The 15,740-nt window shown below is 39.8% G+C and overlaps 1 protein-coding gene across 1 annotated transcript in view; it reads right to left on the minus strand.

Moving 5' to 3' along the window:
- SECISBP2L (SECIS binding protein 2 like) overlaps positions 1–10,561 on the minus strand; it is a 29,321-nt gene extending 18,760 nt beyond the window's left edge. Inside the window, exons 1-2 of the mRNA XM_030457066.1 lie at positions 10,363–10,561; positions 1,034–1,212 (exon numbers count right to left, since the gene is read on the minus strand). Coding sequence (XP_030312926.1) covers positions 1,034–1,212; positions 10,363–10,380 — 197 coding nt within the window. The 5' untranslated portion in view covers positions 10,381–10,561. The remainder of the gene's footprint in view (positions 1–1,033; positions 1,213–10,362) is intronic.
- Positions 10,562–15,740: the final 5,179 nt, after the last annotated feature.

Raw genomic sequence — 15,740 nt, forward strand, 5'->3', positions numbered from 1 at the left:
AGGTATTTCCTTTGACAAGTACATCAGAGCCATTACAGTTTCACTGTTTTAGACATATATAACCTAAGTATATACTTAAGCTTGCATGAGGCAAGATAGCAGATGTGTGGAACAGCAACATTCAATAAATGAGAGCTTCAAAATTTCTATGAAAATGCAGGCCTCAAGAAGCTCTCAGGAAAACAAGCATTACAAACTTACCACTGACACCAAGTGTGGAGACTTCTTCCTGTGTTTATTTGTGACACAACATACTACAAGACAACCCCCTGGAAAACTATGCACCCCATTCTATTTCTCTTCAAACCCCCACAAGACCATCTACACAGAAGCCCAAATACTGGAGAAAAAAGAATAGGAAAACTAAAAATTTGGGATATTTTACAGATTTGCAGCAGGCAATTGCTAGAGCATTACTTTTGTTCTTAGCCATTCAAGCACAGCAGTACTAAAGTGCTGTCCTAAGCAAACATTGGGCACATTTTTCAAAACCAAACAGCAATAACTACTTATGTCTTCAACACAAAATAATCAACATTGCAGTTGTGTATTCAGTGAACAACATACTTAGGTTAGAAGAAAGAGGTCCCAAGCTCCATGTACTATAACTGATTGTGCAAAGAAAACTAAGTACAGCTACACTCAATACCAAGTGTCAGCTGCATACTGTTTAGCCATGGCAGGATCCAAGTTGGACACTTGGAATCTTCCTTCAGCATCAGAGATTCAGAGACAGATCTTCTGACTGCCTTGGAAGATGTGAGAGCACAGGAGGTGACTTTGAGAGAGATTTGCACCAGACCTCTGCAGCCAGGGAATGAAAGGCAGCAAAGAATATGAATAAAGACAAGCAGAGGGAAGGAACTAAGTACAAAAAGAGAGAGAAACTTCATCCCCAGCCATCAAGGGTCAGAAGTTTAAATACAGCAAACAAAATGAACATACAGTCAACAGTCACTGACTCAGGTATATCAGAAGCTTAAATTAATTTTAAAATAGCCCATCTTCCACAAAGACCACAGCCAGTTATTACCTATTGGATTGGTTTTCCTGTACAAATGGATAGCAAGTGATCAAGTAGCTAGGGATGGGAGTTGGTTCCATGCCATTAATTCCTCCACTGTCATTAGGGAGCGCCATTGGTATCATCAGTGTTTCTGAACCCTTCTTCTGAGGAATAAATGGTTCTACTTCAGCTGAGAGCTTGACATTCTTAAAAAAAAAGACAGTATCATCATTAAATACGATTAAAAATTATCTGAGAAGTTTAGATTCATAAAGCTGTATGGTAATTACCACAAATAGCAGAAAACTACAGGATTTCTGGAATAAACTGAAAGAGGCGCAGTAGAAAACATTCATCCACCCAATTAACACAAGGTGTAACACAGACCAACACTTAGCATTTTTCTTAACATTTACATTTTCAAAGTGCAATATAAACACTAATTAATTTAAAAGGGACCAAAGTTCAGATCTTGCAGAGGATGCACCAGTCTAAGCACAGAAAGAAGTCAAATTAGCATTGTAGGTGGAGCACAGCTGTGTAGGCTTTGAGAAGTGAAACCACCATATGGAATAGGTGGTAATGCCTGGCCTGCTCTACAAAATTGACCACATTCATAGGCAATTATAAAAGATTTCTTTCCAGGAGCAAAACACAAGTTGAATGCTAAAATAAGTGTTGCACCATAAAAGAAACACACACACATTTCATATGCACAATTTCAACATTTTAAAGTGTTAAGAATATTTTGTGTGTTAAGTACATTTTGCCATGAAGACGAAACAGAAATAAGTGTTGAACTGTGCTTTCAAAGGAAGGTATCTCCCCTCATCCTGAAAGCATTCTCAAAACTTCATAAGGAGATTTTACACATACTTCTGGTTATGTACAGAACAGCTGGATCTTATGCTTAAACAATGAATGTGCTCTATTCAATAAGACAAATGCAGATACAAGGTATACTTGTATTATATTCTATATTCCAAGTTCCATTTCCAAAAGTATCTCTTATTTTTCTTTGTCTCAAATTAGTATTTCATTGAATACCAATTTCTAAGATAATTCTCTCTAAAGCAGACAAGGACTCCAGAAACTTTTCCTTCCATTTGTCCAAGAAAACATTCCAATGCCAACAAATAATCTGTACAAGTACATGCTCTTATTTTATGAGAAGGAGAGCCAGAGGGTTTGATGTGCTGAGCACAGTCTTTTTCACTTTGCCACTACCTGCAGGACCTCCACATAAGCTGAAAAATTAAACAATATGAGCTATAAAAATATAGCAAGTAGCCCCACATCTGCCACACACTTCTCAGTCCATGTCCTTGCTCAGTGTCAAATCCCCAACCCACCCAGAGGCAGCTCTACTGTCCAATATCTGAATCTAGAAAGTTATTTTAAAAGCCCCGTTTTTTATTTTTTTTTGGGTGTTAAATAAGATCCCATATTTAGTTAGCAGCATGGGGGTGGAGGAAATGGGAGGGGCAAGTCCAAAAATGTTTTGAAAATGCAGTTGTTCAGTCAGTAATAAAAGCCACTTTTACTTGGTGAGTAGGTACTTCAATGTCTCAGACTGGAAAAGTGAGGGCAAGACCCACTCATGCAGAGTGCTGGATCTTTGTTTAGTTAGTCTGACACACTTACATACAAGAAAATGTAATTACTGAGTAAAAGGTAGAATCATAATCAAGTAAATTACTAAGACCATGAGTTACACTGTAATTCACCAAATGAGTTGAAAACCAACTGTTAAGTACTTTGCTGTCATGTACTCTTGGAAAGAGGAGAGGAAAAAAAAACCCCACAGCTGAGACTAAAAGTTCCCTATCTTTAATGAGTATTACATTCACTACCAAATCATCATAACAACCAGTGACTGATGCATTATATTTTTATAACATATAATTATTTTCAGCATGTATTACTTATGATTGCAATATGAGGATTCTCTGCCCATTTCAAAAATTAAAGTTTTGCTCAATGCATTATTTTCAACTCCAAATATGACACTCAAACTGAGGAGACAGACATTCTGCAGCAGATATCTGGATGACTTACACAAGTGGAATCAAACTCTTCCTACTAAAACGCAGGCATATACAAAGTGTCTGCAGCCAATATAATTTTTACCCTTTCATTACATAATTGTCAATTCATACTCCTTTCATGAGACTTCATGCAGAATTAACACAAATTGCACCATTAGCCGTTTCCTGTAAACATCAGTTCACCAAATAATTTCTACTTGAACAACACTCACTTTTTCCAAATACTGTAAGCCTAACTAAAAATGAGCTCCACAAACACAGGAGGAAGCTTTCTAAGTGGAACATTGTTTAGGATAGGAGATCACTGCCTGCAGGATGTCTGCAAGTATTGAGATCAAAGTTATATCCTTAACAACTTTGATGGTAGGATACTCTGCAAGCCACAGTACCAAAGCCATAACTGTTTATTGTTTATCTGGGAACTCAAAAAATGTGGAGCAGGGCAGCAAAAAACATGACATATAGAGTCCACAATTATTTTCAATTATTTCTTGAGAACCTCCTCTGTGTTCTCTGTCCCTGGAGGTTTTTAAGGAGACTGGATGTGGCACTCAGAGCCATGGTCTGGTAACCGCAGTGGCAGCGGATCAAGGATTGGACTTGATGATCTCAAGTTGATGATTTCCAGCCCATCTGATTCTGTGATTCTGTGACTTCTCAAAGTGTGCTGGGAAAGCACAAATGTTCTTTCAAGCAAAATGAGCCTCTGCTTTTACATGCTTATGTAGTAAGAACACCAGTCATTTACAGATAAAATTGCAGTGTTAAGAGATTAGAAATTTTAACAGAACTTAAAAAAACAAAAACAAAACACCTAAAAGATTAATAAAAGGATAAAAGTGGAACTTGAGTGGCAGGTAGGGGGAAAAGTATGTCTTAGCAGGTGACAAGGTGCATGCAGTATACCTGTCAAGAAAAGTGGTTAAAATTACTGTTCTGAAACATCTTAGGGCTACAAGCACCAATACAAAAAGTCCACTACCTGCTATGCATCAAGGTATACATTACAGTGCAACTATTAAATGCATTTTTCGATCATTAGGTACTAGGTGAATGTTCTCTCCTTCTACTTTAAATCTTTTTTTCAGCTCCTGAAGTCACAGAGGCACAGCTATGGTACAGCTGCAGCAGCAACAAATCAAACTGCTCTACCCAGAGCTTAACCTCTGGGCTTGGGCACATCCCTCAGCAGCTGAGGGAATCACCTCTCCTCTGCAAAACACTGAGGGAATCAACTCAATACACAGCAATATGGGGAAAAACACATTCATTAAAACAAACAAAAAAACCCTGTCAAGCACTGATGTACAGCAATCAGGTAATAAATGACAAATAGCAGCACTCAAATCCTTCCCTGAAAACAAAGAGGGTTTTTTCATGCTACTCCAAGAATGCCAGGCAAAAATATTTGTGTGAGAATAGATTGTGCTCTGGCTGCCTTACAAACTCGATGGCATAAAATCTAAGGGGAGACACCAAGAGTGGCTCACCCATAGAAAATTCAACAAACTAGGATGAGTGCTTTACCCACAGGGGATATTCAATGAAGCCCTGAACATTTTCAACCAACTAGTCCTAATCTGCTGGTCACCATCTCCCAACAACACACCAAGTGAACTTTAGCCAAGACACTAATTATAAACCACTCTAGTGCTGGCTGGGAAATAATCAAAACATTTTATTTGTCATTCAGGTTGGGACACGATTCTCTCTTTTAAAGGTCTTTCCTGTTTGGCTGCCTGCTCTTCCCCTATGCTATTCTGGGATATTGATGCGGAACTACAAAAATCATTCCTTAACAGCAAGTCACTTGCAGAATGGTTTCATTACAATGACTTTTGTCCTACTGTACTACATCATCATTCAGTATCAGTACAATGAGAGAGGAGTCTTTCACATCAGCCATTAGAAAAATGAGATGTAACTGATCAAAACAGGGGCTGAATGAATCCCATAAGCAAGGCTGCCATAGCAAAGTATTTCTTGTTATTCGTGAAGATAATCTCTACCTTACTTTTCTATCCAAGTATTCTGGATAAAATTTGATTTATTCACATGTTTTCAGAAAAAAAATAATAGGATTTTACAACTTTTGAGGTGTGTGTGTGTGTGTGTGTTTTTGTTGTGCTTTGCTTGTTTGTTACTTTGTTGGAGTTTTGTGTAGGGTTCTTTTTTAGTTGTTGGTTGTTTTTTTTAATAAAAAAATCAACACAAAACCACAAAACTCTGGTATCAGGTAACTTAACAAATTTAGAAAAATTTCACTTGAATTATTCTGCTTGGTTTTGCTAGGTTAAAACAAGTCAGAGATGTCCAAACTAGAAGTATAACTTTAATGTTTCCTTTCCTGTAGCCCACTCTCTTATACAGGTAACAATTAACTATTCCTATGACAGAGCAATCGGCTGATATATTTAATTATTGTTTTCTCTACAGCTCATAACATACTTAGCCTACCCATAGTGGTATAATAAAGACACAGGACTGATCCTGCCACTGGTTTGTAACCACAGGCAAACAAAACAAGACAAAGATTTCTCAAAAGCTGAAGAATTTGGGGGAGGCCTCCTACACTTTTCCTATTCCTTACAGAAATGCACTTGTAATACTAATTTATGCTCCAGTTGCTCTCCAGCCATTTAGATTTACTCTAGCCTGAACCCATCTCAACATCAGTAAATGCAGAGTCGGACATTAAATAGTTAAGACCAAGTAATATGTTTTTGATCAGGCAATCTGAAGGCAAACATTGCAAATATTGCAAGACCAAGCCTAATTCTATTTTGGAGTGCAACTTATTCATGTTTATTCAACCTTTCACATCACAAAGCTAAACAAAGCTTTTATTGAAACTGACCTTTGATAACCAAGCTCGATTCCAAGTATAAATTTAAGCTAGGCTGAAACATCAGATTTTCAATCAGCTGCCTATTAATAGAAGCACACTCCTTCAAAATAAACCAATATTTATAGAGAAGTCTCTTTTGTAAATATTCCTAGTTTCAATTTACAAACTGTTTTGCAATAGATCATTACATATTTCAGCCCAACAATTACAACTCTTTCAAGACAGCATATATACTGAAGTGACCCTTTGTTTCCTATATAAAAGCTACTGTAGTATTCAACAGCTGCAAAGACAGAAGATGACACAAGCAGGAACAGACTGGTAAACTTTGTCCTACAGCTATAGCACTGTATGCTTAATCTTAGAAAAGTTTTTGTTCATTGTAGTTTAATGTCATTCAGCATTTTACATTAAATAAGGTCTCTGTCAGCTTGGCCTCTTGGAAAAAACACTTGGCTGTCAATCTTACCATTTACAGAGTGAGAAAATAAGACACATGCCACATATCAGAGGGTGACAATAAAATCAGCTGTTTTACTTTCTCCAAGTTTGGAAAAAAGAAGTCTCGTCATAAATTTAGGATAAAAACACAGCTCAAATTACTTTTTTTTTTTTAAAGTAATCCTGCTTTTGAATTTTTGATTTTGCAATTTAAAATTTTAATAATAAGACAGGTCACATTTAATCTATTTTAAGAAAACTTTACAAATATGGAAGTCATTGTTTCTATAATTAGCTGCTAAGTGGCAGATACTTCAGGAATGGTAAATATGCAGTCCAACTGGAAACACCAGCAGCAGGCCATTGAACAAAGCACAAAATTCAATCCTCCCTATTTAGATTGAACATGATATTCAATACAACACTTAAAGAAAATACACTGCAATGTCAGTCTTTCCCTTTTCCCCTGGCTCATAATAAGGGAACGATACATAATTGTCCTCCCTTTCACAGAAGAAAAGTGCCAAGCTCAGAATATAACAGAGATAAGTAATACAATTTTTCTGTATCTGTAGATAAAAAAAGCAACTGGCACATTTAAACTCAAAACTAGAATACTCTAGAAAAAAAGGAGGAAAAATAAAATACAAAGTTTGTTCAAAGGTAAAAGCTGCCAATTGGATTCTCTTCACCTATCTAGTTTACCCATTCAACAGTACATACAGACTTCTAAACTCACACTATCAAGTACCATTTGTAGTAACATTTGAGTGCTTTGTAGCCTACATACTAAAAAGTGTTAATACAAATCATCTGTGTCAATCAGCTTCCTCATCTCCATAAACAAGTCAGTGACCAATAAATTTGTGATCAAAAAGTTAGTGTTCACATTAAATCAATAATACTTTAAGTCACTGGAGAATGTTTTATTAAGAACATTATACAAAACTCCTACAAAACCCAAATTCTTCTGCACTTTCAAGGTTCTAAAGACAGCAACATGCAAAACATATAGCACAGGAAAATTGACCCTTTCTGGTTTGTCTCAGCTGAAAATTCTGTCAAGGGTAAGAAACACTTAAAAAAACTGGACAGGATAAACAACATAGAACATTGATCAAAATCTACTACTCCAGCAAATATGTTATCAAGCCAACTGTTGAATGGTCAAGAATAGTAGAGCCAAGCAGAACAGCCTGTCTTTAAGCAATACTAATACAAAACACAGGTGATTGATTTTGCAATTTCACCTGATTTCTCAATTGCACTAATGGAACCAAATCTCTTAATCATGAGGCACGGCAAATGTATAACACTTAAAAGAAATCAAAGCACAGCAGTACCTTTGAGGAGGGAAGTTTTCTCTTTAGTTTTCTACCACAACCAACTTCAATAAGAAGTACCAGAGGTCACATACTGAGCTTTTTGCTCTCATACAGGAAAATAGCCTACACTTCACTGCTGAAACCAATTCACTTTCTAGTGGGAACAGTTTTAGTTCTAGTGTAGACAAAAGTGAACTTCCACAGCCACCACAAAAATCTTAACATATCCTATCATGATTGTTTTTAAACAGCTTCATTATATTTTCTTCTACATAAGCACCCAAAAATAACACTGACAGCATTATAACAAGCAAAGCCATATCAAAATATAAGTAACAGAAATCAGGAGGGCAATCAAATGACATCTTTTTGCCATTTAGGGGTCCAAATGTTCTTGGTACATGACATCTTGTATTGATTTACTGTACCAACACCCCAAAGTTCTCTTCAAAGACATTCCCCATCAAAAGCATTCACCATCCCCCTTTGTTCATGAAATAATATATTTTAAATGTAACACAACATTCCTGCTCCCTCATATTCTAATTCTACAGTAGTTATTCCCATCAGCTTGTACAATTACCATATGGTGGCTAAGAAAGCATTCTGGGGGGATGGGGAGAAAATGTTAAGTACTGTTAACAGACATCTGCATACCTTAATATTTATTTACCAGATGCCATGCAGTACAGGTGCAGAAACCAACCTAAATCAAAGAAAACATAGGACTGCACCCAAATCTGATGTAGCCTTACCAAACACTACACTGGTAAAGGAGATTACATTCAACTCTTGCAGCACAAAAGGTTTAAAAACCAAAACATTTAGAGAACTCCTAATCAAGATGCTTCTGTATAATGAGAAGACAAAAGCAGCAAGATACTTGAATCATTTTACAAACTCACCAGGCATTAATTATTTGCCTAGAAGCCTAGAGGGATAAGGAACCAACAGGACTAGATATGCTGCAAACAACAAACAAGAAGATGGTTCCTGCTTCAAAGAGCTCAACTGCACTTCCAAGTTAAAATACTGCACTTAGTTAAGACAATCACAAGAAGTCATCACTTTACACCGTGAATAACACTATGATTCTCAGCTTTCATGAACTATTTCCAATGAAATGAGAAGGGTTTGATAAGGCATGTGTGTGAACCTCTGGAAAGAAGAGTTAGAACAACAAGGAATAAATATTTCAAACTGTAGTGCAGTACTAATGAGAGATGAACCAAAGTGGGGGGGTGAAAAACCACACAACAATCCCCAAGATTTTAAAACAGAAAGCAGACCAGACTAGTAATGTAATGTAATATAATGTAAATTTCACAGAACCACGTCAGCTTTCCTACATAAAGGCAAATAAGAAAGCACAAAAAAAGGGAGTTTCAAATCATTATCACCCCAGAAGGCCTGATAAGACAGAGACAGTGGGAGCCACGCTGTAATAAGATACACTGCTCACTAACTTTCTCAGACACACGTTCAAAATAAAAAGCACTTTATCTTTATAGTGTGTATTCTATCAATATCTACTTTGTTCCAGGAGCTTGTATTATTTTAGTAACCCTGATATTAGAACCCCTGCACATGCCAAAGCTAGAAACTACAAAAAAGGTGCAATAATTTTTGAATTTTCAATGCATTCCTCTGAAGTACAAGCTTGAAACTATGATCAGGTTGTTATGGATCATAACATCCACTTCAGATACATCTTTCACCTCCCGATGATGAAACATTTTATTGCATATATGTAACAAATCATATGGACTTATAAGTGCCAGCTTAAATTTCTCCATACCTACAGCCTGAAGGGTCTTCAGAACAACACAAACCGATTACCTTGACAACACCAAGCTAAACGCCGAAAAAAATAACAACTTGTTGAATTAGTGAGCTATATCTAACTCTTTCCCAAACAGGTAACCAGCCGAGGCCATCAGCCATGTCCTAACACTGAAAACTTCAACCCAAACCCGGTATTCACAGTATTTCAACAAGACCAACATGTCTCTCACGCTGCGAAGTTCTCCAGAAGCCTGTTCTACTGACGAGACAGGTTCAAATTTAATGTCACTAAATGCACTTATTCCATAGGCTTACAACAAAGCCTGAAGGAAGAGGAGGGAGAAGGCCAAAATGGAGCTTTACATCCTTTTGCCAACAGCAAGGGGAGATGCCCAAGGCTTCCCAGACGGAGCAAGCCCAGTCTCGGCGGGGCTGGGGTCAGGCTCTGACTGCCACCCCCGGGGGAGCCCGGCGCCCCGCCTGCCGCCCCGGCAACCCGGAGCCCGCCTTACCAACCCGGCCAGCACACGCCGAGCTCCCGCTCCCAGCCTTGAAAACGCCCCTGGGAGCCTTCCTTCAGCGGGGAGGTACGGCAGCCCCCTCCCTTCACGACCGGTCCCGGTTCCCCCCGCACCGCCAGCCTCGGCAGGCCGCGGGCCGCGCCCTGCTCCTCCGCTCGGGGCCGCTGCCTGACGGGACGGGCCTGACGGACGCGGGTCTGACAGAACCGGGCCGCCGCCCCAGCGCTGCGCTCCGTTGTGTTGTGTTCTGTTGCGCTGCGTTCCCGTTCCTCTTCCCTTCCCTCCCCGCCGCTCGCCCCCTCCCTCACCGCGGCGCCGGGGCGTCCCTGCCCCCTCCCGCCGCAGCTGTTTACGGCTCCGCTCAGCGCCGAGCCCGCCCCCCCCGCACCTTGTCGGCTTTGTCCATGGCTCCAGCTGGGCTGGGCGGCGGCTCTAATAAGGACGGCGGAGAGTTCGAGCCGCCACCTCCTCCATGGCGTTCGCTTCCAGCGCCGGGCTCCCGCACGCACCCGGAGCGGCGTTGCCCCGTTCGCAGCTATCACGGAAACCGAGCCCGGCTACGCCACGGCCGGGGGCGGGGAGGGGAGGGGGAACGGCGGCGGGGCGGGGGAGGCGGGGAGGGATCATCTGGGACGGAAGCCGGGCGGGCCCAGGCCGCGCCGAGTGGAGACGGTTCCGTTCCGACTTGTGGCCGTGCTGTCGGGTGTCCCCTTCCCGGTGGCTTTCCGGGCCGTGTTGCGCCCACCGGAAAACAAACGATGCCGTGACTTGAACGAATTGGTCAAAGTTAAACGGGGCGCGGAGCAGTGTTCTTCTCCCCGTGCCAGACCGTCGCGTACGCGGCGCTTCTGCCCTCAGCGTGTGAGGGCGGCAGGTGCATTGCGGGCCCGCTCTCCTCTGGGGCGGTGTCGGGGGAGTTTCAGTGCCCTTGAAATTATCGGGAACATAAAATTAAAAAAAAATCTGTGATTTATTTAGAGGCATAAATCTAAAAACGTCGCACGTCCGTCTTGAGCGCAGGTCCCCGCTGTGAGGCGGATCAGGGTCCGGGCCCCGCCGCCGCCGCCGGCCCTCAGTACAGCCAGGCCGGGCCCAGCCGCTCGGAGCCGTGAGTGACCAGGTCGCTGCCATTTACAGGAGGGGAATATAAAGACGTGAGGTTTGGAACAGCTCCTGTGACGTTTCTTTTATTGATTTTGCTGTCCTGGTTTTAACTGGTGTGTAATTCTCGTGGGTAAAGTCAGCGAGTCTGCAAGCCGGTGCTGCCGAAAGACGTGTGCTCCGTACACCTCAGGGAACGTTCCTCTGGTTCACAAGACAGTATGTCTGGTGCCTGGGCAGTCACAGAAATCAAGCATGATGTATTTGCAGCTCGATTGATCATATTTTATCAGCATTCCTTAATCATGGCAAGGGGAAAAAAGTAATTTAGACTGAAGTACCTCTGTAAAAGAAATATGCAAAGGATATCCTGGAGCAAACTCTTAAGCATGTTATTAATACAAGAAGCAGATTTCTCCTTGATAGAGGTTCTTGTGAGGAATGGCCAAGTCAGAGGAAAAAGTAAGTAATCCTGCATCTGAATTGGACAGAGCTTAAACTACCTTAAACTACCTTAAACTGTCTCAACAGCGCAATCTTGCTAGAGCTTCCTACTTTTAACCTTTTTAAAAAATATTTCATCTTTCCCAACTTATGTTAATTGTGCTATTTAACAATTTGTCCAACTTTATAAAAATTTTATCTCTTGGATCAATCTACGTAATCCCTTTGTATTTTTTTTAGAGTTGCTCTTCACCCCCAAACGTTGTTACGTAACGTGGTGTTAAGATGGCTGTGATGCTGCACCCTAAGATCTCATCTTGCCAACAGATGACATGAGCAGAATTTGTGAGTACTGTCACTGCTGCGTGTCCTATTCCATCCACGTTGGCAGGATCACCACCTAAGTATAATTTTTGCCTAGATGTCTGCAACAATACTTTTCTGTGACTTTGTGTTTTCATAGGATTGCAGCCAACAATGGGATCACATGGGAGAGGGTGAAGTTGTAATCCCAGTTAATTTAGCTATAGGATTTCTGTTAACATTAGTGAGGACAGTGTTTTACTACAAATGGAGGGCTACTGCAGCACCCCAAGTGATACAGAAACCTCATCTTAAAATGAGAAGCTGCAGCAGTTGTACACTTTGTATATGCTTTTAACGAGGTTACATAGTCAGCAGTACTAAAACAAGTGCTCATAACCCTAGGAAGACATTTCAAGGTGGTAACACACATTAATCCGAAGTTATGATGCTATGTTCCCAGACACTTTTACACAATTACATTTGTTATTTCAACACAAATAGTCATGAAAGTAAAACTTGGGATTAAACTGGTTATATCAAGAGATTTCTGCTGATGCAATGGAACAGTGTTTCATCAGTCATTGATGAACTTCAATAGGAGATACAAATCTACAGGTAATTATGAAACATAAAATAAGCCACCTAAACTTAATCTTTGTAAATCAGACAACAAATCTGTACTGAGTGAAATGTATTTTATTCCCAATAGTTGAATGTGTCTTGCTTATTTGTGCAAAATTAGGTTGACTTACTTAAAACCTAGTCACTTTTCATCTCCCAAGTAATGTGGGAGAACTTGCCTGACTGGACAGAAAACAGTGAAAAAATCCCACTGAAACAACTAGAACAATTGTCTTCTTGTATTAGCACACCAACATTTTAGTGTGGAATGCAGCTTAATTTGTCCAAATTGGTGCTGACCACAGAATATATATGATGACATTTGCTTAAGATAGTTGCTGTATTTTTAAAAAATAATGACTCATTATGGCAAGGCTGTTCATTATGAAACCCTTTGTTTGTTCCCGAGACACATACCAACAGAAAGGTCACACTTGAAAGGGCTGTTATGCATACTTAAACAACAATAACAAGAGGTTCTAAGATCTAAATTGGGCACTGATTAAATAGACACCAGATCTACATAAATCTATACAATATACACCATACAGAAAGTCAGGCTGGGTGACCTGGGTGGCCACTCGGGTGATAAGGACTCAAGTCTTCCATAAAATTTAACTCTGTGTTATCACCAAAAGAAAAACATACCAAAGCACTTAGAACCAGTTATATTAGATCCTCTATCCACAGCTATCACAATATACCAGGGTATCTTGTTACATCATCATCATCTTGATCAAGCATTGTGTAAGAGAACTCAACAAGTGTTAACACTCCTTAAGGAAGCCATAATTTTTTAAAAAACCCTGTTCAATTTGAACACACTGGTAATTGCAGTAGCTGGGTTTGATTATTCAGTCCTAAGAGTCCAGTGCTCAAATCTGGCAGTTTGCAAACAATTATTGCTACTTTTTTATCATGACATGAAGTAAACAAGTAAATAGTTTGAAAGCCAAAATGATGCTTGAAACTGATGATGAAACCAGCAGGTGCTGACTAGGGTTTTGCTATGAAGTTGTGGGTTTGTTGCTGCATCCGCTGGATAGTGGAGACAGCCTTCCTGAATACAATGGAGGACACAGACCAAATAAAGAAGAAAATCTAGGTCAACACAAAAATTAGAAATGGAGTCTGAACCAAAATATCTCAGAAGTATGGAAAGGCACTTGCTAATGACTTAATTCAGAATTAAAACCACAGGATTATGGAAATCTAACAGCATGTGTGGCTACTCATGCTCTCTACTTATATAGACTCTGTTTGCATCTAGTGGGTTAAAAGTCCTACAGACCATGTAAGGATGCTTACAGCTCCTTATATTGAAAGCTTAATTGCACTGCCATGGAAATATGCAATAAGGGTGGCTCATAACACCCTCCTTCACCCCAAGGTCTAAGCAGGCTGCATGTTCCATGCAGCACTCACTGCCTGAATGGGGACCCCAACAGCAGTAGCAGGTTTGGAGGCTGCCAGTGAGCAAGTGGAAGAGGCAGCAGGAATGAAGCTGCCTCCAAGACAACAGTTTTAGTGGCCTGGAACTTCAGCATAATAACATATATATATATGTGTGTGTATATATATTCTTCAGCACAATTATAGCGAAAGACAATTACAGAAAACAAAGTATATCGTGGCAAATAAGTCTTTGTGTCTGATGTGGGGAGATACAACATGTAGCATCCTGCACAGGCAGCTAGGAGCAGATGCAAGAGGAACATCATGCAGCCAGAGTGAGAACTACTCCATGAATCTGAGAATGATGATTCTGATAGCAACAGGGATTACTACCTGGCAGCAGCCAGAGTGAGCCCAGCACTCCCACTGAGAGCAGCTGCCAAGTGCCAGCAGAGCAGATACTGACTTGCAACTTCTTGTAATAGAGCCAGGAAGGGATTATTAGCCTTTACTCTTGCTGTAATGCTTACAGTTATTACATCTAAAATTTAGTGTTAAATATGTAATTATTATAATGCAGATGCAGTTTGCAATCTACCTTTCCAGATTTAGAAGAATTTAAACTGCAATAATCCTGTCTGTCAATATTTTAATTAACGCTTAACTATGACTAGCTCTAATGTGGTGTTTTATCTGGTTCTAAAATATTTTTAGCACTTTGAAAATAATTAAAAATAAAAGCTCAGCAGTTACTTTAAGTAAGTAGAAACAATTTAATTCAAATAACTGCTGTATTTTTGAGAAAGCCCGGGGTACTGTCCAGAGTTATGTCATGTCATGCTTAATCTATACATATGCAATTAATGATCAAATAAATTAATTTACCACTCCTCGAAAAAAAAAGGTGAAAATACAGTCTTTGAATACAAACATAATGTTTCATAGCTGAAAACTTCTAAGTAATTATTCAAATATCTTCATTATGGTATTCTGCCAGGTGCATTTCAGCTGCCTTGCCTTTTTTCTTTTTCTTTTTTTTTTTTTGTTGCTCAATATATTTCTAAGCCTATTTAAAACAAAAGGAAAACTAAATCCTCTCGACACCATGGTCTCAGATCCAGTCCATTAGAGAAGGGCTTTGAGATATGAGAAGGATGCATATATGTATGTTTGATAACCAATAGTAATGAAAAAAAAAATCTAAAATGCATGCAAGACATAGCACCTTCATCTCCCAGATTTCACTTGCATGATGCTCAGTTTTAATGCATAAGCTGCCAACAGCTTAAAAAAAAAGGATTTATAAATACAGTTTAATCACTATTGTCATCTTACTTAAGATTACTACAGCCATTAAATGTTCTTTTGCAAACAGTGTTATTGGTATTAGGTAAGATGCCAGTTTGTCTTGTACCAAGAGCAACAAGAGGTATATGGAAACATCCAAAAAGTTGTGGAATTCATGGCTCTGACAATAAATGACAATTGAAGAAATGTAATGATTTGAACTGCAACTGAAGAATGCAGTGAGGCTGCTCAGCATTTCTTAAACTACCTGCAGTGCAATGATGTCATTTGAAAAAATAAAATAAAACTTTCACCCTCTTCCTTCAACTGCTTGTTCATTTTTCCTAGGAGGCAGAAGTGACACCAGAGCCAGCCCTGCTAGGGACTGAGTGAGCTGTAGCAACTATCAGCAATTTCTGCTGCAGCTGTATGACAACACAGCTCCCCTGTACTTCCCTGCAGACAATTCTCATCTTCCACCATCATCATTATGAGAATTCAGAAAAGGGGCAGAATCCCTTGGGGATTACATAGATCTTCATTATGTGCCTAGAGCACAGATGCTAAGGCACTGTATGCATGAGTAAGGACTAAAGCATGCCAAAACACACA

Source organism: Calypte anna, chromosome 10 (genome assembly GCF_003957555.1).
Source record: "Calypte anna isolate BGI_N300 chromosome 10, bCalAnn1_v1.p, whole genome shotgun sequence".
NCBI classification, from domain to species: Eukaryota; Metazoa; Chordata; class Aves; order Apodiformes; family Trochilidae; genus Calypte; species Calypte anna.